The 23,354-nt window shown below is 58.6% G+C and overlaps 1 protein-coding gene across 1 annotated transcript; it reads right to left on the minus strand.

Moving 5' to 3' along the window:
- Window positions 1-596: 596 nt before the first annotated feature.
- On the minus strand, window positions 597-23,061 carry LOC101112623 (kinesin-like protein KIF19). The gene is made up of 17 exons (XM_060405840.1): window positions 22,993-23,061; window positions 22,761-22,909; window positions 22,271-22,323; window positions 22,061-22,093; window positions 21,319-21,539; window positions 19,031-19,141; window positions 17,592-17,679; window positions 16,523-16,659; window positions 16,187-16,312; window positions 14,938-15,132; window positions 13,008-13,160; window positions 12,275-12,397; window positions 10,385-10,784; window positions 7,536-7,713; window positions 6,336-6,519; window positions 1,741-2,101; window positions 597-761 (listed from the first exon to the last, which is right to left on the minus strand). The coding sequence occupies exons 1-17, from the start codon at window positions 23,059-23,061 to the stop codon at window positions 610-612; spliced, it is 2,733 nt and encodes a 910-aa protein (XP_060261823.1). The 3' UTR covers window positions 597-609.
- Between the last annotated feature and the right edge of the window lie 293 nt (window positions 23,062-23,354).

Genomic DNA, 23,354 nt, shown 5'->3' on the forward strand with positions numbered 1-23,354 from the left:
AAAGGCGCAGCAACCCGAGTGCCCATCGATGGGTATGGATAAACACATGTGCCCGTCCACACACTGCACTGTGATTCAGCCTGGACACGGAAGGGAGCTCTGGCACCTGCCGGAGCGCGGACGCTCAGTGAAATAAGCTGACAGTGAAGGACAGACACTGGGCGACCCCACTTCTGTGCGGCCCCTGGGGGCTCAGGGCCACGGACAGGAGTCAGAGTGGGTGCCGGTGACTGGGGAGGACGGGAATCAGTGCTTGTCGAGTCTAGGTGGTACAACGGACTTTGAGTCCTGCGAGTCGGGGGGAGGGGGGTCGCTCTTGAGGACCCTGACGCTTACTCTAGGATCCCACGAGGGATCCTTACAACAGCCCAGGGGATAGACCTGCTGTGGGGGCCGCACACAGGGCCCCCCCCCACCGCCCCCGCCAGGGACGCCTCATCTGAAACCTGCCTGGATCCTGGCGGGTGGCACGGCCCCATCCAGCCCCAGGTGCCTCTGGTTCTAGGCAGCCTGGTTCGTGGGGTTTCCGAGTTTCCTCTTCCCTCTACTGGGGCCAGTGCCCCCCCCCACCCCAGGGCTAGCGCACAGGCCAGGCAGGAGGGAACGGCGTCACACAGCCTGAACCCGAAGCCTACTCACGCGCAGGGAGCTGGCCATCACGATGTGCAGCAGCAGCAGGCGGTTCAGCGTGCCCGCATCCAGCTCCCGGGAGTACAGACGGTACTGCTGCTCCAGGGCCTCCGGCACCGCCAGGCCGCTATCTGCGGGAGTCAGGGAAGCAGAGATGGGGTGAAACATTCATCACTTGTTAGAAAGACAGTATCCTTTTTGGAAGTTTGAAGGCAATGCTCCAATCTGATAAAAAGATTTTTCTAGAGAGTGGGGTTTCTGTAGGTCATCTTCTTTGCGTTCCTGTTTTAAACGTTTTCTGTTATGTTCATGTATTGCCTTCCAATCATAAAATCATATCATTAGCAATTCTAAAGGATAAATAAACTTCGATTTAAAAGTTAAAGAGCGGGAGTTCCCCGGTGGTCTAGTGCAGTGAGGCCAAAAAGAAAAACATTAAAGAACTTTCCTAGGGCTTCTCCGGTGGCTCAGTGGTAAAGAATCGGCCTGCTAATGCAGGAAACCTGGGTTTGATCCCTGATCTGGGAAGATCCCATGTGCCGTGGAACAACTAAGCCCGTGCGCCACAAGCACTCAGGTCCACGTGCCCTAGAGCCCACCCAAGCTCTGAAACGAGAGAAGCCACCGCGGCGAGAAGCCCGCTCACTGCGACTAGAGGAAAGCCCTCGGGGCAACTGCAGGCAACCCAGCAGTCAGAAGCAGATAAACAACAACAGCAGCAACAAGAGGACCACTCCTAGGTGTGTGCCCAGCAGGACTGAGAACGGGGAGCGGCGGGCGGGGACAGGGCTGGAGACTGGTGCCTCCCGGCCTGGCCTGCCGTGGGGGATCTGACTGTCTGGGGGCCGCGTGCACTGCCCACTCTTTCCAGGAAGGCGTTAGGCGCTCAGTCGCGTCTGACACTGTGCGACCCCAGGGACTGTAGCCCGCCAGGCTCCTGTGTCCACGAGATTTTCCAGGCAAGAATACTGGAGTGGGTTGCCATTCCCTTCTCCAGGGCATCTTCCCGACCCAGGACCCAGGGACTGAAGCACCTGGGAGTTGCTTTTCCGGAAAGTAACCCTGACAGAGGTGGGGGCCCCAGGAAGGGGCGGCGGGGCGGGGCCTCACCCTGGATCAGCCGCTGCTGCTCCCGGATGACCTGCTCGCACAGGCGTCGGTGCCGCTGGCAGCGCTGGATCACGAAGTCCTTCTGGCACAGCAGGCTCCTCCTGCACAGGCTGCTGGCCTGCAGCCCCGTGTTCTCCACCTCCAGCTCGTGCGCCCGGCACAGCAGCCGCAGCACCTCCCGCTGGTCCTCGCTGAGGGCCTGCGCGGGCAGCTGCTCCTCCATCTGCGAGGCCTTCTTCTTGGCGTTGGCCAGACGCTGCTCCAGGCCCTCCTGGTGGAGAGACCAAGGGATCAGGGCAGACGCCTGGGGTCTCTGCTGCCAAGTCCGCTTATCCTTACAGACTCTGGTTTGCCATCGCGCTCACAGAGACACGCGGGATTGACTGTGAGGACGTGCCCCGCATTCACCGTGTCCTTCATTTCCTGTTCTGATGTTGTCGCATCTGGGGACCCTGCTGACCGTGCAGGGACAGCTCCCCCAGAACGGCCAAGTCCTACAGACAGCAAACAACTTGCCCTCAGGCGCATCTTTCATATGCAAACCAGCCAACCCAGAGCCCACACCCTTCCCTCTCCTCCACAGGCTTCCACAATCTGGGCCACTGTGCGCCTGCCCTCATCACCCAGGACAGGAACCGACAGAGTCAGTTCCCAGGCAGGTTGATAAGAAGCCCAGGGTCCTTGAGGAGAAGAAAGGGGTCTGGGGCTCTCAAGGAGGAGGAAAAGACAAACTTCTTTTTCCTCTACATTTTAGTCACATAAAGCGTTTTTTTCTTTAAGCCTTGAACTGATGATTACACAACAAAGAACTCAGTTTAAACTCTGTGCTAGGAATTATATAACAACCGTGTATCCTGCTTGAGGACAGTTTCTCCTTCCTGAAAACCTTCTGACCAATCCTGATATTTCAGAATGTGTATCATGGGAGTGGGTCTGGCAGGACCTTTCTATTGTTAAATTCTAATCCTGTTATCCTAAAATGTAAATTGTGGGAGTAGGTCTGGTAAAATTTTCACAACCTTGAGACATTCTTTTGATCGATCGTAATGACCAATTAGGAAGCGCATTTGACGCCCTTGCTAACACCGGAGAGGGGGCACTCTCAGTCCCCTCCTGATGTCTACGTCAGAAGCTTTCCCTGTCCCTTTTCTTACTTTGATAAAACTCTGCAAAGCTCTTGAGTGATCAAGCTTGGTCCCTGGTTCCAAAGCTAAATCTTCTTTTTTGGAGATCACAAATTCAACATTGTTCACCATAAGCTATCAGTACCAGACAACCCAGGACAGGCCCTGTGCCCCGGAACCTGCAGGAACAATCCAGACCAGCCAGTCCTCAGCCTGCCCACCCCACCTTGTCCACTCCTTCCGCAGAAACCTCAGTGAGGTCTCTGGTCCGCCCTGACCCTCCCTCCCTCTGCCTCCAGCCGCCCTGGCGTCTCCACATGCGGCCCTGCCTGGCATAGCGTGCCCCCTCCTCTCAGGAACTGTGAGTAACAAATGATCTTTCCAAGGCAGTTGTCTCCTGATCTGTTGGCCTCATCTTGAACATTCTTGAATGTTCTATTAATGCACGGGACGTTCTAGAATGTTCTATTCATGCATGGCATGTTCTAGAATGTTCTATTCATGCACGGCATTAAGAATAATAATTATTTTTATTGATTTACGTACTTGGATGTGCCGGGTCTTGGTTGCCACGTGCAGGATCTAGTTCCCTGACCAGGGACTGAACCCCAGCTCTCTGCATTGGGAGTGTGGAGTCTTATCCACTAGACCACCAGGGAAGTCCCTTGCCTGGTACTTTAGAACAGACCTAGGGCTTAGTCTTCACCACAGTGTCTGGTGCGGGACGCCAAGGCTGCCTGTTTTCACGCTGTGATGCTGTCGTAAGCCGGCCCTGGTCGTCAGAGAGAAGGCTCTGAAGGGGTGCCTCTACAGCCTCTGTATCACAGACTTCTTATCTGAAACTGAGGTCCTGGTTCTCTTGGGCCAAAGCTGGACTTGAGAAGGAGCAGAGAGATGGGAGGCTTAGCTCACCCACTGCAGCCCTGGGCACTGCTGCCCTCTTGCAGAAAGACAGCGGGGGGGGGGGGGGGGACTGTGAGGTCTGTGCGTGAGTCAGGGCTCCAGAGAAACAGAACAATATTTACACACATTTGTGTATATATGTGTTTATATACGTTTGTGTGTATATAAATACATATCTATATATGTACATGTTTGTATGTATATGTATACACACACATACACACACACACACACTTACATAGAGGGGCATGGCAGCCCACTCCATTATCCTTGCCTGGAGAATCGCACGGACAGAGGCTGGCAGGCTACAATCTACAGGGTCACAAAGCTGGACACGACTGAAGCGACTTAGACGAGATGGTGGACGGCATCACCGACTCAGTGGACATGAGTTTGGGTAAATTCCAGGAGTTGGTGATGGACAGGGAGGCCTGGCGTGCTGCAGTCCATGAGATCGCAAAGAGCTGGACACGACTGAGTGACTGAACTGAACTGAAGCAACTTAGCACACAGCACGTACGTATATATATACACATACATATATATACACATAGACTCACACAGAGGTGGTTTTTTTGGCCGAGCTGTAAAGCATATGGGATCTTAGTTTTCTGACCGGGGATTGAATCCATGCCCTCTGCAATGGAAGCCTGGAATCTTAGCCACTGGGCCGCCAGGGAAGTTCCCACAGAGATTTATTTTTAAAAACTGGGACTGGCGTGTCCAAAACCCATCAGGCAGCTCAACTGGCTGGAAACTCAGTCGGGAGCCGGTGATGCGGTCTTGAGGCAGAATCTTCCCTTCTCTAGAATCCTGTGTGTTGCTGGTAAGGCCTTTCAGCGGACTGCATGAGGCCCAGCCACTCTATCCGGGGTAATCTTTATTTATAGTCAACTGGCTGCAGATGTTCAATTCACCTACCAAATACCCTCACTCAGTTGTGTCCGACTCCTTTTCGACCCTGTTACAGTATAACCTGCCAGGTTACAGGATAGCCTGCCAGGCTCCTCCACCCATGTGGTGCTCCAGGCACAAATACTAGAGTGGGTAGCCATTCCCTTCACTAGGGATCTTCCCGACCCAGGAACCAAACCTGGGTCTCCTGCATTGCAGGTGGGTTCTTTACCATCTGAGCCATGAGGGAGGCCCAAATACCTCACAGCAGCACCTATATGAGCATTTGTTCGATCGGATCCCTGGGTACGACAGCCTGGCCACGCTGACACCTGAAACCATCACCACAGCTCATAGCGCCATCCAGTCCCCTAGACAGTGACGCTCAGGCCGAAGCTGCCTGATTCCCACCCTCAAATTCACGGTCCTGAATGAGGCCCTGCACCAGCCTTCTGCGTCTTCGTCCTCTGGGCCCGAGAAGGGACCACGTTGGGAGAAGCTGGCTCAGCTCCCCTAGCAAGGTGCTCCTCTCTTCCTTCCAGACCCACGCTCCCCAGATGAACAGCCCCCGCCAGCGCCCTAGCGCCCTGCTCTGACGTCTAGTATCCTGCTGCCGCACTCAACTGTACGCAGGTGTGCCTCTTCCCAGGAGACCGACAGCTTAAGCCTCAGTATCCTGTTCATCTCTATGGCGTCGGGGCCTGACACTGAGCTGGACACTTAACATGTTGATTTGTTATTGGCTGATCAACCAGTCAATTAATTCATCAGTAGCCCACATGTACATGTCAACGCTCCGTGTCTGTACTTGGCTCTCAAAGGCCGTATTCCTCGCTGAGGCACGTTATCTGTTTAAGAAGAAGGCGTTTTTCTTATTTTTAAATGTTAGAGGACTTTTGCAGTGAGATCATGTAATCTCCAAATTGCAACAGGCAGATGCAATAATATTAAGAGGTTCTTGGTTTGGCAAATAGCTTTGAAGTGAAATAAATGCTGCCTGCTTTTAGCAACATGACATCATCAGATGCCTTCTCCGCTTGCCTGAAAATACACCTGCTAACATTTAACTAATGGGCTGAAATAGTAGCCAGCTTCACTGGCATTTTCCCCAAAGTCTCCATCAAGAGCCAGTTCTGTCATTTTTCTGAAGTGAGACTATTAGATAACTGGTTATTATATAAATAGCTCATATAAATAGCCGGCTCTTCTCAGAAAAGAGGAATGTGAGAAGAGTTCTCTCTCCGGAGAGGAGCCTCGAGTCTGGGCTTCCTCTGGCCGCACTGCTCGTCCCTGAGCCACGGGCCCGAGGCCAGCCTCGGGGGAGCCTGCGGGGACGCCAACGGACAGTGCCACAGTCGCAGGCAGAGGGCTCGGGGGACATCACACTGCCACTCAGGCCTCGTTTCCACAGCCCCCGTGACCCCCAGTGTGGCCACAACTCTAAATCGAAAGGGCATGGACCATAGCATCAGACTCAGGTCGGGTCCTGCTCGCTGGGGCTGGGGGACAATCCTGCTCATCTCCGAGCCTCAGTTTCCCCACCTGTAGAATGGTCATGATCAGCCCTACTCTGAACGACTATCGTAGGAGGGCATGGTGCATCAGCTGCGATCAAAGAGCGTTAGCGACTCTCAGCACACGGCTGAGCACGTGGACGCGCTGTCCGTCCCGCACCTTGAGGGCTGCGGTTTTCCGCTGCTCGGCCAGGAGCATGTTGACCTCCTCCCTGGCCAGGGCCACCTCGTGCGGCTCTGTGGGCTCGCCCTCGCCCCCTTCAGGGCCGGCCTCCAGCACCTCCTCGTCCCTCTCGGGCGTCCCAGCCCTGGGCGCCCGGTGGTGAGACTTCTCCCGCTCCCAGCTGCAGCCACATCAGAGGGGCCAGGGGTCAGAGTGCAGGCCACTCCCGAGCTGGGGGCCCTGGCATCTGGCCCTGGAGTCCCTGCAAGTCCCAGCTGGCAGGCATGGGCACGAAAATGGGGCAGAATTGAGTCTGCTATCTGATGCCTTCTATACATATGGAAAACAAGAAGTCATGAGAAACGTTGGCAGTGAAGAAGCAGTCGACACTCGTGGCAGGACCGCCAAGTGCAGAACTCAGCAGCCAGCCCAGCATGCCTCCAAAAACGCCAGGGCCGTCAGGGTGCCGTGGGCCCCCTGCCCCAGCTCCTCAGCTCTAAACCTTGGAGACTACAGCACGCCCAGGGCTCTGTGAGGACGGACTGGGATGACCCGGCTCAGGCGCCGCCACCAGAGGTGCACCCAGGGAGCCAGAAATGGAACCTGAACTACTACGAGGATCAAGCGGAAAGCGAGGAAGGAGGATGCGGAGGGGGCGGGCAGGGACAGAGAGGGCTCCGTCAAGAGCAGGTGCCCTGCTGTGTGCCTAATCAAGAAACTACACAGGCAGGGAGGACGAGGAGGGGATGGGGAGGGCTGGGGAAGAAGCAGGCTCAGGGCACGGCACCGGGGCCCGTCAGCGGGTGGACACCTGTCCAGTTGTCCAGGGCAGTCCCACTGACACCATCACCCCGGTGGAATGGCTAACAGCACCTCCTCGCCCTCCAGGGACCATGGTCCAGATCAAAAACTGCACGGCCAGTCCCTTTCTACACAGCCAGTCACTTATAGTAGGTATGGACTGCGAGTGAGACCGAACAGTAGAAAGACCCCAGCAAGGGGACGCAGCCTCCATATTCCCTCCGACCTCAGCATCCTCACTGTAAAATGGGGTTGGCCCTAATCTGTTGGGACTGGGCCTGCAGAAGGAAGCCAAAGGGGCCTGGGAGGCTCTCCCACTGGCCCAGCTCAGCCACGGGGAGGGGGATGAAGGAAGGGAGAGTCCCCCTGGCGGAAGTTCCCCTGGGGCTGGCTCACTCAGCGATGGTCAGCAGGTGGCGGGACGTGTCCACGTGCAGCTCGATGCTGGTGTTCTCCAGCTCCACCAGGCTGCGCTGCATCTCCAGCTGCTCCTTGAAGGCCCCGATGAGCTGCGCCCGGATCCTGTTCATCTGCAGGCGGCTGTCCTCCTCTGCACTGGGGGCAGGGATGGTGGCTGGGGCAGAAAGAGAGCCAGCTGCACCGGGAGCAACGCCACCCAGGCCAGGGTCAAATCCATGCTTGCCCAGCAGTGTAGGATCTGGCCCAAGGAGGGGCTTTAAACACAGTGAGTATGGAGGGCGGATGAAGCAGGGAGGATGGATGGGTGGATGGGCTGGTGAATGGATGGCTGAATGCCTGGATAGATGGATGGATGCTGGATGGAGGGAAGAGTGGATGGGTGGATGGATGGATGATGGGTGGATGGGTGGATGCATGGATGGATGGAAGAGTGGATGGGTGGGTGGGTAGATGATGGGTGGATGGGTGGATGCTGGATGGATGGATGGATGGATGATGGATGGATGGAAGAGTGGATGGGTGGATGGATGGATGATGGGTGGATGGGTGGATGCTGGATGGATGACAGATGGATGGATAGATGGATGGGTGGATGGATAAATGGGTGGATGACAGATGAATGGAAGGATGGGTGGGTGATGAATGGATGGATGGGTGGATGGGTGGATGCTGGATGGATGGATGGGTGGATGTGTGGATAGTGAATGGAGGGATGGGTGAATGGATGGATGGATGGGTGGATGGATGGATGGATGGATGGGTGGATGGATACTTGGGTGGATAACTTAGATGATTTAGACTCTCCATTTGCCTGTTTGGGGCTCGGGTTGCATGGATTTGAGTCTCGGGAATCCCAGGAGTGGGGCTAGGTTATCCATCTCAGCTCTGACCTCTCTCAGGGAAGCGCTCCCAGACTCTCAGTCTGGGCCCGTCTGCCACTTGCTCTGATAACATCCTACCTTCTCCCTGGCAGTCTCCTGTGCATCCATAGCTTTGTGGTATGTTCAGCACCTGCCTTTCCTGCTGGAACGTGAGTTCCACAAAAAAAGCCATTTCTGTTTCCCATGGTCAGCTCCTACCAAGCAGTTGTACGGTGGTTAATCCATGGTTTTCTCTGCCTGTTCCAGCAGTTAGCTCTACCCTGGTCATATGCCGTCAGTTCCCCTGACCTTGAGGGCAGTGGTCATGGGGTAGCTTTCCTTGAACACCAAGCAATCTGGAATTGGTGAAATAAATTGTGATGCACTCAGCTGAGCACCGAAGAATTGATGCTTTTGAGCTGTGGTGTTGGAGAAGACTCTTGAGAGTCCCTTGGACTGCAAGATCAAACCAGTCCATCCTAAAGGAGATCAGTCCTGGGTGCTCATTGGAAGGACTGATGCTGAAGCTGAAACTCCAATATTTTGGCCACCTGATGCGAAGAGCTGACTCATTTGAAAAGACCCTAATGCTGGGAAAGATTGAGGGCAGGAGGAGAAGGGGACGACAGAGGATGAGATGGCTGGATGGCATCCCCGACTCAATGGACATGGGTTTGGGTGGACTCCGGGAGTTGGTGATGGACAGGGAGGCCTGGCGTGCTGCAGCTCATGGGGTCACAAAGAGTCAGGCACGACTGAGCGACTGAACTGGACAGATGACCAAATCATCACAGTCCTTGAAACAAAGCACACGGAATGCTAGGAGACGCTCGTACAGGAAGGCCCCTGGTAGAGCTGTGGACACCAGCACCCCACTGCTGCGCTAGGCTCGCCAGAGCAGGACCCAGTGGAAGCCCCTCGTGCCCTCACCATGAGACCCCCCACCCTCTCCATGGCGCTGCCCACCTCCTCAGACCACCAAGCCGAGCCCCAGTGACTAACAGACCAGCAGGATGAGAACAATTTTACAGCATGTCCCCCTGTTGACCCCTGACCCCAGACAAGCCCCAGTCTCCCAGTCATCACCTGGTTTTATAGATTCTCTACAAGGACCCACTGACCACTGCCATCAGTCCCTGAAGCCCTCGGCTGGCCCCATGGGACTCAGTCCCGTCAACAACAGGCCCTCTTCTGTGAAATCTTCCTTCACTGTCTTGCTCCAACAGAAACTTGAGTCCCAAATCCACCAAAGAGAAAAAGGCACCCATGTGGGCAAGGGGGTTACATGACTAGAGAGCCCCAAAGTGCCCATCGGAAGGGGCAGGACAAGCAGAGTCTAGTATGGACATTCCTGTCCCTTATCCATTTAATACTACTTGATGTTTTAACGTTAGACAGTCCAATACGTGAGAGCAGTTCCGATCTGTGTCTCTGTTTCCTGATGCAATTGGGAATTTTCCCTATGTTTACAGCCACTAGAAACTCTCTCCGTTGCCTGTCCATGTCCTCACCTATATTTGTAAATTGGGCTGTTTGTTCTTTCTTGCATGTGGTGTGCTCAGTTATGTCCAACTCTTTACGACCTCATGGACTGTAGCCTGCCAAGCTCCTCCAGCCAGTGGAATTTTCCAGGCAAGATACTGGAGTGGGTTGCCATTTCGCACTCCAGATCTTCCCGACCCAGGGATCAAACCCGAGTCTCCTGCGTCTCCTGCACTGGCAGGCAGATTCTTTACCACTGCACCACCTGGGAAGCCCTTTGTTATTGCTGATTGATTTTCAAAAGTCCTCTATTTACTATGGCAAAACTTATCCTAATAATATTAGCCAAAAGAAGTGTGTGTGTACACACCTGTCTACTTAACTTCATTACAGGTATTTTTTTAAGGGCATCTTTTAAACTTACTGATGAATTTTAGAGTAACTCTATGGTATGCTCTCCTCCAAAAGGAGGCCTCCGAGATCAAACCGGTTTGGGGAGAAGGGAGGCCTGGACACAGCTGCCCAGTGTGTGTGGGTTCCACTTTGGGGCAGAAACGGTCCAGAGCAAGACAAGAGGAGGAGGCTGCCCCACACAGTGGGTGTGCCGAATGCCAGTGGATGAAGCATTTGATTTAAGGGGTGGGACGCTCAGCAAGGACCCCCCGCCAGGCAGGAGGAGGCTGTGGGCCCAGGGCAGCGCCACGGCAGGAGGCGCAGGTGTGCTGGCCCTACCTTGAGCATCCCGGCCGCCAGGCTCGCCCCTCCTCTCCCTCTCCTGCCTCTCCACCTTGGCCTTGAGGCACTGGATCTGCCCGCGCAGGTCGGAGATGACGTCCGTGTACTGCGCGATGTGGTAGGACACGCTCAGCAGGTTACGCTTGACCTGGTGGCCAGACGCGACCGAGGTCAGGGCCCACGGCTGCCCTGGGAGAGACGCCTTTCACGCGATGGGAACACGCAAGCACGTTTCATAAGGAAAACTCAAATCAGCCCTCTTCAGCCTTAAAAGGGAAGGCTGGAGGCTTAAAAGGGAAGGCTCCGACACCTGCTACCACATGGGTGGACCCTGAGGACATGACGAGAAATGGAATAAGCCAGACCCAGAAGGAAAACACTGTAGGACCCAAGTGCGAGGTCCCCGGAGGAGCTGTGTTCACACAGACAGAAAGGGGGAGGGTGGGGGTCACGGGTTGGGGGAGGGGAGAGGGGGTTACTATTTAATGGGAACAGAGCTTCAGTCTGGAGATGAAACGAGTTCTGGAGATGACGGTGGTGATGGGTGTACAACAAACTGCTGTACCTAATGCCACCAAACTGTGCTGTTCAAAATGGTTAAAGTGGTGGATTTTATGTTTCATGCATTTTCCCATGGTTTAAAAAATATACAGTCCAACAAGAGGTTTTTGAAAGCCCTCTCCGTGGGCAGCCACTGCTGCCATTTTCGTGTGCCCCTCCTAGACCCTTTTCTGCGCGGTGTCATATGTATATACGTACACACGTCCAGAGAGAGTACATGGCGAGCGTGGGGGTACATTCTGCTTTGGGGCATTTATATGAATTATATCAGACTGTAGCTGCTATTCTTTAACTTGCTTTTCTGGTTCAACGAAGTGTCTTAGAGGCTGGCTGTCTGCATGAGCTCCTCCCTGTGCTCTGTAGCAGCTGCAGAGTGGGCCAGAGCCGGGGGACACACTGCACACTCCCAGGGACATGGAGCTGTCCCGACCTCTCCCTGGGCCCTTTAAGGCTCTCCTGTGACACAGCTTTCCTGAGCACATGGGCCTGTGTTTCTCTTTGGTGACATTGCTGGTCACGGGGCACACGCACTTGACCTTTAACTAGACGTGCTCACTGGCCCCCAGTCTGCACAGACATGCTTTATCACCCGTGGCTCGGCTCCCCTGCCTGACCAGTCCCCTTCGGTGGAAGACCCCCCTGAATCCGGCCTTCTCTGTTATTCTTCCTTGCAGCACCCCGCAGCTCTCTTAGAGAGCGCCCGCCACAACAGGAAGCAGTACATTTGTCTGTGCGGGTTTATGCTTCGCAGCTGCCTCCCCTCTGCTGGGCTCGGGGTTTGCATGGGCGCAGAAGTTCTGGTGATGATGATGGTTTTGTCAGGGCGCTCAGCTCAGAGCTGGGCACTGGGAAGGCTCATCACAGCTTGGCTGACCAATAATCGTCATCATCATCGTCAGATAAGACCTATCATGTGTTGGCCACTAATACTGTACTGTACTGGACCAAAGCTCACACAGCTGGACGGCGCCTGCCCCAGAGATCAGAGAGAGAGCTGCAGAGTCAGTGAGCAGGTAGGAGAGTGGAAGAGAGGGATGGGGAGGGAGAGGGAGAGGGGAGCAGGGGCGAGCGGCTCACCCTCGTCTTGATGTTCTTGGCCCGGTAGGCATACAGCAGGGTGGTCCGCGACTCCTCGAAGTGTGTGCTGGCCGGGCTGATGTGGGCGATCATCACAGTCCGGCTGTTCCCGCCCAGGGCATCCTGCTTGGGCAAGGTGCCAGCTGGGGTTAACGGGAACCGGGCCCCCACCTGCCTGGTGGTGCCACCCTTCCCTCACCTGTACCAAGCTCTGCTGGACCGTCTGGGGTTCCTGCTCCAAAGTCTGAGAAGGGCAGCTGAGTTGGACCAAGAGTCACTGCTCGGGAGGCGACACTCAGGATGAGACAGGACCTGGGGCAGGCCTACCCCATCTGCAGTTCACTCAGATGCGAGCAGATGTGGCCAAGAGGCCATACCTCAAGGCCACTTATTTATTGCTTTGCCTATCTGTCTTCCTCCACCCTGCTTTCTACAGAATGGAGGTGACAGCACTCAGCTCGGTATGGAGAGGAAACTCTTCATGGTCAGACTGTCTGCCATGGGACAGGCAGCCTCGGTGAGACAGTGAGCTCCACATCCCTGGGAGTATGCAGGCATGGGCTAGACTACACTCACAGAGATGGAGGGGAGTCGAGCAGAGAGCAGAGGTGGTTTCTACAGGGTTTTCCTGCCCTCAGGGGTTCCTTCCTGCCCTCAGGGGTTCCTGGAAGGGCCCTTTGGCCCAGGTAAATCTTGAACGATGCAGTCAGATGCTGCAGCCATGCCTTCGTACCTTCAGCAGACGCGTCAGTTTGCTGTCCCGGAAGTTCACGTACTGCGCCCGGCTGCCACCCTTCTCGCTGAGTGCGTTGATGCAGTTGCCCAGCGCCAGCAGGGAGCGGTTGATGTGGGCACCCTCCTTCATTCTCTTGCCTTGGTTCTGGGTCTGCAAGAAGAGAGGCTGCTGGTGGGGAGGCGGTCCTCACCCTGGCCACCCAGGGCAGGCGCCAGTCAGCCAGGGGCATCCCTGTGCCCCAGAGCCCACTACTCTCCCATGCTCAGCCTGTTCCCATCGAAACACAAGAAAGACTTTGGTCCACGGTTTCCCCTCGTTCTCTCTGCCTCCTGGCCGACCCTGGTGCCTCCCAGTGGGGCACTCGTGGCTTCTAATGCCCCCTCCTCTTGGGAACTGTGAGTAACAGACTATTTTTTCAGTGGTAGCTCTCTTCTGACTGGTTGGCCTTACTGGATCTCAAATTTCATACTATATTAACACAATACACTGACTCTGTTGGCCTCTGGGCCAGCTGCCCAGGCTCTGCTCCTTCCAGCAACCCAGGCACCAGGGCCGGGCCAGGTGATGGGCAGATGAATGAATGAATGAGTGAAGCAATGTAACGGTCAACAAGCCCTGAGGCCTCGGAGTACTCAAAGTGCAGTGCAAAGTCAAGTGAAGGGAAGTGAAGTCGCTCAGTCGTGCCTGACTCTTTGACCCCATGGACTGTAACCCACCAGGCTCCTCTGTCCATGGGATTTTCCAGGCAAGAATACTGGAATGGGTTGCCATTCCCTCCTGACCCAGGGATCAAACTTACCGGGTCACCCGCAAACTGGATTATAAATATCAGTAGTGAAAGGCAAGGATTGGGGCCAGGCCCCTCCAGGCCCAAAGCCCAGATCCATCTAATACCTTTGTGTAGGTGAAGTCACATGACCTCGGGTCTCAGCCCTGCATTTGTAAACTGGGCACGAGGCTTTCCGCCCTCTAGGCATTGGGCATTGGGTGATGAGTGCTAAGTGCGTTGTTGTATAGTCGCTGAGTCTGTCTGTTCTGCGACCCCATGGACTGTAGCCCGCCAGGCGTCTCCGTCCATGGGATTCCCTAGGCAAGCATACTGGAGTGGGCTGCCATTTCCTTCTCCAGTGGATCTTCCCGACCCAGGGATTGAACCCGCGTCTGCTGCACTGGTAGGCGGATTCTTCACCACTGAGCCACCAGGAAAGCCTGGTGCGTCAGGAAGACATAAAATGGCCCTTGTTGTTTTGACTTGGCCGCCGTCAAGCGCCATCTCTGTTACTGGCGCTGGGCTAGGATCTGCCTTCAAAGAACGCTCCGCCCTGGGGCAGAGGCTCGAACAGTCCTGACCTCCCGCAACAGGTACCGCGGTGCGGCGGGTGGGGCGCGGGCGCTGGGAGTTTCCGCAGCGGGTGGGCGGCGCCTAGACGGGTGGGCGGGGCGGGCGGGAGGAGTAGGCGTGGCCTCTGTGGTGGGCGGGGCCCCGGCGGACATCCCGACAGCCCCCGCGCAGGCACCGCTCTCTCCGCCTGAGGGGCTTCCTCTCACCCGCCGAACTCCTGGGGCCTTTCGGGCTCGGCCCTGAGGACCCCCTTCCTCTGGGCCCCGCAGCCTCCGCGTGACCCGCAATCTCGAGGCTCGGGGCTCCCGGTGCTTCATTATCAGCTCACGCGTCTGCCTCCCGGCGGCGCCCAGGGGCCCTGAGCTCCCCGCGGGCCGGCCGGGGTGTCGCCCATCTTTGTGTCTGGCGCCCTCAGGCCCTGCCGCGCGGGAAGCGCTCCGAGGCGGCCTGGCGCCCGGCGCCTGCCGAGGACGCGTTAGCCGGGCACTCGCTCGGCGGGCGCCTCCCCGGGGCCGGGCGCTGCTCTAGGTGCTGGAGACGCCGCGGCACTGAGGGGCTGCCTGACGGGTCGGAGAGGACGCGCACCTGGGACGCCCGCTCCGAGCCCGCCAGGTCCACCATGAAGAGCCTGCCGACGCGCACCTCCTCCGCCGGGTGTGCGCCGCGGCCGCGCCGGCGCACGATGACCTGCAGCACCGCGTGCGAGCGGGACGACGTCTTGTTGGTGGCCGTGGGCTCCTGCGTGCGCTGCCGGTTGCCTTTGGTGAGGAGCTGCATGATCTGAGGACAGCCAGGAGGGGGCAGACGGTCAGGGGCTCCCGGGCGGCCGCAGGCTCCCTGCAGAGCAAGAGGAGCGGGGGTGCGTGCGCCCCTCGAGCTGCTTTGGGACGCTCTTCCCCAGCTGGTTTGCTGATGGTGGCAGAACCGCGTCCAGCAGAGGCCATTTCTGGCTTGCTGCATGAAGTGATTAGTTAACCGAGTCAGCAAATCCAGCATAAAGGGCACGTGTCAGATCGCTCACACGTGTACCCCCCCCGCCGGCGGCCGCTGCCCATGACAGACATCACCAGTGGATCACCCAGCTCTTCCCCGCTGAGCCCTCTTCCATACCGAGCCCCGGGCAGTTGTAGGATTTGCTGGAGCTGGCAGATGGACGGAAACCCACTTGTGCACAAGTAGCTGTGGAAATTAAGCTAGTGAGCCTCTGCTGGGTACCTACTGTGTGCCGGCCATGCTAGGACCACAGAGCATTGTGGAGAGAGACTGACACGGGCACTGAGATTAAAGAATAGGGGAGCAGGTCCCTCTCCCACTCTTGGAGTCCCACAGGCGGGACTGTGCTAAGGGTGGGTGGCCTCAGACCTAAGCCAGCATGGCTGAAGGCTGGGGGACAAGGAGTGTGTGCTGTTTGCAGAAGCCACTGAAGGGTCTGAACAGGTGGGAGACCCACCTCAAAGACTGCACAGAGAGACTGGAGGAGAGAGAGAGAGAGAGAGGGCCGGAGAAGTCTTTCCAGCTCACCCTCTTTATGGGAGCAACCCTGGGGTTCAGGGTGGCAAACGGATTTCAGACTTGATTGGCTGTGACTGCCTGCAGTGGTGTAGAAAGGGGGTCCCCCGCCTGCATATGAAGGCGGAGGGAAGAGTGCGAGATCCATTGCTGAGGTCAGCCCTGAGCACAGATTAGCAGAGCGGGGACATGGCACAGAAGCTTGCTGCACCCTTAGCTCAGAAGCCGCCTTGGAGCTGTGTGTCTGGTTCTACTCTGCGAGGCCTGGTGAGCGTGGCTTTTGTGGAGGAGCCACATGTCCTTCCGTGGGCCCCGTGACCCTCACCTCCTGGGCGTTGGAGGTTGAGACTTCTGTGATGCCTGCAATCTGGATGCTGCCCCTAGAATCTTCCCGCAGGTCCAGAAACCCTGAGGACGGGCTCAGGAGGTCCCGGATCACTTCGTTATAAATCTAGGATGAGACAGAAGCGCTGGCAGCAGTAGGTTTCATGCAAAGGAGGCGCCGGGGCTTTCATCTGTCCCTGGGGTTTTGCATCTCTAGAGAAGTCTCAGATGCCCTGAGGTTTCCCACAGGCCAGGGGGATTTGGGGGTAACACGCAGGGGTCTGCAGTCACGATCAGGTCCATTTCGCAGACAAGGCAGCCGAGGTGGGCGGCTCACCTCGAGGTAAGACATGGACACGCTGCAGTCCGTGCTGTCACGGGCCTCCTCGATGGCCTGGAAGAGGCCACTGAGTGTCTGCAGGTAGATCCCAGGCTCCGTGTCCATGCCTAGCATCGTGTGGGTCTTGCCAGCGCCTGCAAGAGGAGGGGTATGCCCACCTAGGCTGGGCTCCTGAGCTGGGCTCGGCCCTTCCCTGAGCCTGGTCACACCTGCCACCTCTATCGTGCAAACTGCCCCAGCCACTCTGACATGCTTGGTTTCCATTTCGGAAACAAGAACAAAAATACCCTCTCTGAACAGCCTGATGGCTGCTCTGGGGAAGAAGACCTGGGCAGCGAAAGTGGAGGACATGAAGCAAAAACTCAGACAGGGTCAGAGGAGGCGCCAGAGAGACGGCTGTCCTCCTCTCCAAATGCACTTTGAGATGTTTGTGTTGTTCTCACGGCAGGAGCATTAATGTGTGCGTTAAACTCGGGGCAGTTACCTTCAGGGTCACCTCCCCTTACCTGTTGGCTCTGTGGGAGAGGGCCAGTTGGCACCTTCCCTGGAGCCCAGCAATTAGCAGGCACCCCCTGATGTTTGTTGAATGAATGGATGAAATAAACAAGCTGTGATTTCAGACCAAGGCTTCTCAGTGCCTCAGTTTCCCCACCTGCACAAGCAGGGGGTTAAGGCCGGTCCAGCTCTGACCCTCCATGAGCCTAGTTCCCAGGAGGAGAAGCAGCTTAGCTCTATGAGCATTTGCCAACCCCAACTGGTAACTGCAGAGAAGGAATCTGTGGTTCTCATGGGCAGCAAAGCGTCAGCTTGGGCTGAATTGCGGATTCAGTCCCACCTGCTCTCTGACCGCAGGGAAGTTCCTTTACCTGTCTGAGGCTCAGTTTTCTCATCAGTGACAGGGGACTTGTTCTACCTGCCTTTCAGGACTGCTGCAAGGACTAAAAGGGGCCAGGTGCAGAGGAGCCCGTGCGCGGCCGGCCCTGACGAAGCAGGCGCTCTGTGACGCTGTGAGGAGTCCCGCCGCCACCTCCTTCCCTCCCTTCCCAGGACACTGCCCTGGCGGTACCTGAGGGGCCGTAGGCGAACACCGTTGCGTTGTATCCAGAAACCACGCCTTCCACTAATTGCTGGGTGATGGCCAGGTACACGTCCTCCTGCGGACAGACAGACAGAAGACAGTCAACACACAGTCTGACCAGAGTCAGGCACCTGGCTGTTCGCAGAGGCCGAGTGTGTGGTGCCACAAAGGCCATGCTCCTCCTGGACACGGACAGGCAAGCCATGGAGGAGGAGGCCAGTCCAGACGGGGCCTGAGCCCCACCCAGTCCACAGACACACGGCCTGGCGCGCCGAGTGCCCCGGAGGAGACCACGATGAAGGAGCATAGCACGGGAGCGTGAGTGATCCAGTGCGTGCCGTCAGGCCTGACGGGTTTGGTTCCAAACAGCTGTGAGTCCTTCCCAGGGTTTCTGTATGAACTAAGAGAAACCAGGAAGAATGCAAAGGACTGGGAAGTAGTGATGGGGCTGGAAATCTGGGAAGAGCATTATGGTTCCTCTCGTGGGACAAAACCGGGACGAGGGAGGGAAAGTTTCGGGCTGGCGAAATCTAACTCAGGGCAGCACTACGTAACTCTAGGAGGGTGTGGGCAGTAAGCTCCCTGTCCACAGGGGTAGTCAAGGAAGGACGCCTTTGGGGCTGGTGTCTGAGGGTGTGGGGGTTGGGCTGGACTGGGTAGAAAGGACAGTCCCCCTTCTGCTTTCCCTGAGTGCCGCCCCCCTCGCAGACTCCACTCTGCATCTCTGTCCCACCGTCCCTGGCCAGTGACCCGGCTTAGAGCGTCTGAGCCCTGGTAGGGCAGATGCCAAAGCTGGTGCTGCTTCCCTCCATCCTTGGACTTACACGGTCTGGGGCCTTGTCCCGGCTCTACAGGTCTCTACCCATGTGACCTCAGGCCCGTTGCTGACCTTAAGCTCTCCCTTCCTTCCCTGAAAAATGGGGGTAATATCACCATGTACTTTCTCGGGTTGCGGTGACAATGGCAATGCGTGCCAAGCACTTTGAGCACGACACTTGACAGAAAACAGCTGCTCAATAAATGGCAACCACCGGCCGCTTCTACTTTGGATGCCCTGCAGGTCTCCGGAGCAGAAAAAACCTGTCTGCTCAGAGAGCCGGGCCTGCCGCGCTGGCGGGGGTGTGAGCCCCTGTGGGCAGGGAGAGTGCCCTCGCCTGGTCTGGACAGGCCCCGGCTTTGTTGGACGGCTGCGTGGTGGACAGATGGCTGGAGGCCACGGAGGAGGGAGTGGGAAGGTGGTACAGCTGGGGCACCTGGCAGCCCCGCGTCTGTGGGGGGGCCTCCTGCTCGCTGCCCCAGGGACCAACCTCCCTGTCCATCAGGGAGGCTGTGAGGCGTCACGGGTGAGGCCGCCCGGCCAAGTCCTCCCGCGCGAGGACAGCTTGGTGGGCCTGGGCCAGCAGGGTGTTGGGGTGGGGAGTGGGCACCTGGGACGCGTGCTGGTCGAACACAACGTCGAAGATGAAAGTCTTCTCCCGAGACCGGTGTGTGCGCAGCGGGTCCTCAGGGTCCTCGCTGGGGTCCATGAGCACCACCATCTGGGAACCGTGAGGGGCGGGGGTCGGCTCCCGGGTCAGGCAGAGGAGCCCAGGCCTGGCTCTCGCCCTTGACAGCATCCAGGGCTCGGCCCGTGGCCGGGCACCTGCGGGCAGCCTCCCCACTTTCGTCTGCCGGTGAGGGCACAGCGACCTCTGAGCCGTGGCCGTGACCCCCCCAGGCCTCCCAGGCTCTGCCTCCAGCCCTCACACACCAGCGCCCCACCAATGCCCACCTGTCAGACCCTGCCGGATGGCACCCTGGACATCAGCGAACAGCCAGCCTGGGTGCTGAGGGTTGGGGAAGAGCCCCACCAGCCATAGCGCCCCCAGTTGTGCCCTGCAGGTGGGGGGCCGGCTCTGTGGACGGTGGAGCTCAGAGCCAGGGGCGTTGCGCACAAGCCTGGGGATGTGTGCCTGCCTGTTTACCTCTTGCTCAGGGGCTGCGCCCCCCAGAGGCGAGGGGAGACAGAGGCGTGGGCTGCGGAGGAGGAGGGCAGGGCCCACCAATCTCTGGAGCCCGCCTATCCCTCTGAGCGCCTCGGCGCCCCCTCCCCAGGGTACCTCCTTCCTCACACAAATACGTAATTATAAAGCAAGGTGTATGAGGCCCCTGGGGACAGGGAGGTTCAAAAGAGCCCTTCCCTGGGCACTGGGGGCACGGCATCTGGAGACCCAGGAGCTGTTTACTCTGGCACAGGGCCTGGGGTACCCAGGGCGTCTTAGGGGCACGACCGGGTGGACTGAGAGCCCTGCCCCTGGCCGCCTGCCCGTCTCACCCAGAGGCGGCCAGAGCTTTCTGGGAGGAGGTCAGTCCATCCTCACGACGGCCATGTGCCAAGATCTGGACTGGGGAGGGCACGTCGACAGCTACTGTGGATTCTGCCAGTTGTTTGCTTTCCAGTTATTCCAAAGGTCGTGCCTGCCTCCTCTACTCGCGTGCGTTTAGTCAGTGAGGCGCGCGCAGTTTGAGCGTGAGGACTCATCCGCCTGGGGACCTGCAGCCCCTCTGCCCTGGCTCTCGGCTGACTGTGGGGCCGTAATCGCCCTGCCTCTGCAGAGCGCGTGCCCTGGGCATCTGCCCATCTCTGCTGCTGGGGAGCCGGCCCCCACGTCCCGCCTCCCAGGGAGGTCTCGTCATAAGCTCAGTCACATCTGTGCTGACTCCACGTTAAGACTGTGTGCATGCTCTTCACGGCTCAGCCAAAACCTTTCCTGCAAGACTGTGCCCCTCAGTCTAATGCAGCCTCGTCGGGCCTCCGTGAACTCAGCGCTAAGCCACCCCGGCCTCTCTGCGAACCGCGTCAGCACCTTTACCCCTGATGTCCGTCCTGTCCTCCTCCCGCGGTGTCACCCCAGCGACTCCCTGCCGGCTCGGCTGGGCGCCCCCACCCGGTGGGCAGCCTCAGCCAGGCGCCCCGCCCCCGGGCTCCTTTGCAGACTCTCCTGGGAGCATCCTGGCGCGGCTGAAGGCAAACGGGGGATGCAGTTCAGGCACCACGTCTGCTCCTCCCCCGGATTCGGCATTTATTCCGGCCAGTGGCGACCACGGGCACCAGCACCTTGAAACCACGCTGAGCGCTCGGCTTCTGAGCTGGTCTCCAAGGAGCGGGAATCCTTGGCGACGTGGCAGCCGGCGAGCCGCCCGTCCTGCAGTGCGGGGGTCGGTCACCTGGCCCCTCACATCTGCACACGCAGCCCCACCTGCTATACCGCGGGCCCTGCTGGCCCATCCCGGCGCTGCCCACCTGGCTCCGCGTGCTCCCGCACTGGGGCCTGGAGCGGCCTCTGGACCGCCCCTCCCCAGACCACCGCCTCTCCCGCCTCCTCCACGCCGCTCAGAGAGGCTGCTCGTGCTGCCTCTGGCTGCTTTATTCTCTGTGTGCTCAGCTCCCCGACCTCAGATTTTTATCTCTTGCTTGACGCCCTGCTCCATTCCCCCCTCCCAAGTACGAAGGGAGCTGGGGCGGTGGGGTCGGCAGGGCGGAGACTGAGGGGATCCGCCCCTCAAGCCCCCCCTGGCTCCACCCGAGTGTGTGGGGCGCCCGGCCCCTGAGAGCTCTGGTGTGAGCTTTTCTGGAGGGGAGGGTGGAAGGAGCGCGTGGACGGGAGAGGGGCCCGAGGTGGGTGGCCAGGCGCGGGGGTGGGGGGCGCGCTCTGCAGCCCTGCGACAGCCTTACCTGGTCCCCCACCTTGTGGGCGATGACGGCGGCCCCTTCCTCCAGTTCTGTGTCGTTGAGCGGGCGGATCCGAAGTGCCACCTGTGGGCAGGACGCCGTAGCAGCTGCCTTCCCGGGACCCAGGGAGGAGCTCCCCGTCCTTCCAGGCCACAGAGGCCCCGGCCCAGCACCCACCCCCACCTCCGGTGAGCCTCCCACTCCTGGTGAAGCAGTCAAGGCCGCTGAACCCCACAGGGCGCTGACTTCCTTGTCCACGGCTCATGATGGTGCTCAGAGGAGCACTATGATCAGGTGACCCTCCTTAGTCTGAGCTGGGGATACTGAGGCACAGACAGGTGAAGCCACATGCCTCACCCTGGCTTCTTCACCTACCACCCGAGGGGCCCGAGCCTTCCTGCAGGCTGTGAGCACTTTCAGAGCAAGAGTTGGTTTTCTGAGTAGAAAAGCCCTGGGCTCTGCCTCCCATCCTTCTCTGCCCCCGACCCCCCTCCACCCGGGCTCTAAGGGGGTCCGACAGGAGACGCCCTGGGATCTTGCTGACGCAGGCTACAAATCTTGCTTGGCTATATGAGCTGTGGGCCCCAGCAAGCCAGTGCCTTGCTCCTGGGCCTCTGCCTTCTCGTCTGGGAGATGGGGAAGTCCCTCCTGGCAGAAACGGGACTCCCAGACCCGGGACTGGGACACGACGGGGTCCCTTGGTGCTGAGCCTACAGGTCAGGGTGCGTCCCTGGCCTCCACTCACCCCACTGTCTAATGGACTGAGCCTGCACGTCACCTAGGGGACGGGTGAGGAGCAGGGGGGTCACCAGGTCCTTATGAAGGACGGCTAAGCAGAGCAGGGACAGAGCAGAGCTGAGCGGATGGGGGCCCGGGCTGATGACAGCAGGTCATCGGGGGCAGCGGGTCAGGAGGAGGCAGCCGAGGGCTGTCCTGGCGCGCGGAGGAGGCTCACCGTGAGCTGCTGGGCCTTGGGCTCCATCTCCCCCATGGCTGGGCTGCCCGGGGCTGGGGAGGGGCCGGGAGCAGGGCGGGAGGGCATGGCTGGCTGCGGACGGGAGCTGCCTGCTCCCTGCTATCGTGGCGAGAGACCTGTTCGCCCCGCCCCACGCCAGTGGCGTCACCAGGGCCCCTGGGACCCAGCTCGTCCCTGAGTGTCTCAGCAACTCGGGGACTGCCTACGTGGTTCTTGGGGGGGGGGACCCTGTGCCCCTCCCCTGCCCTGCAGGTGTGCCTGCCTGAGCCCCGGAGCTGTTCCTCCAAAGGGGGACACATCCGATGACATAATCCCCTAAGAACACTTCTTGCCGAAGGCATGTCCACAGCAACCTTAAAATGAACCTGCAGGGTTTTTTCATTAGGATGTGGTTTTTAAGCCCCTTTCCCACACTGCTTGTCTGCACACACTCGGGGCCCCGCTCCCCTTAACCCTCAAGCGAATTTACTTCTTAAGTGCCGTGCCCAGCTTTTCCACTGCAGCCTCCAGGGAAGTCGCTGCACTGGGAACCGAGCTGGCCGTGCCTGCCAGGTGGCGCTGCTCGGCCGTGCGCCAGGTGGTGGCAGCAGCGGAGCGAGCGCTGGTGAGCCCGAACCGCTGCATTTCAAAGCATGCCGCGGAGGCCAGAGCCGCAAACTCTGACCTCAGGGTGGGGAGGGCCCGGCGGCCCCTGCACGCACGGGGCTGGCCCTGAGGTCGAACGATCGCGAGGGTGCTGGCTGTTTGGCAGGCCCAGCAGCACGGACCATCTGCGGTCCTCGGGCAGGGCTGTGCTGGCAGCACCCAGGCCAACACTGGGCTCCAGGACTTCTTGGCCACGTGAACAAGCCCCTCTTAACATCCATGCTCCCCTGCCCCTCTCCCCACCTCCAACCCCCATGAAGGTCCGGCCTCTGACCCACTGGGAACTTGCTTTCGAGTCCACGTCACAGGGTTCCCCCATGAAGGCAAATCCCTCAACCCTGGCTGCCCCGCAGCACGACAGAGACAAGTACTGTGCGGGCGGCCAGGAGCCCAGAGCCTACCTGGGGCCCGAGCTACA

This window comes from Ovis aries, chromosome 24, assembly GCF_016772045.2.
Source record: "Ovis aries strain OAR_USU_Benz2616 breed Rambouillet chromosome 24, ARS-UI_Ramb_v3.0, whole genome shotgun sequence".
NCBI classification, from domain to species: Eukaryota; Metazoa; Chordata; class Mammalia; order Artiodactyla; family Bovidae; genus Ovis; species Ovis aries.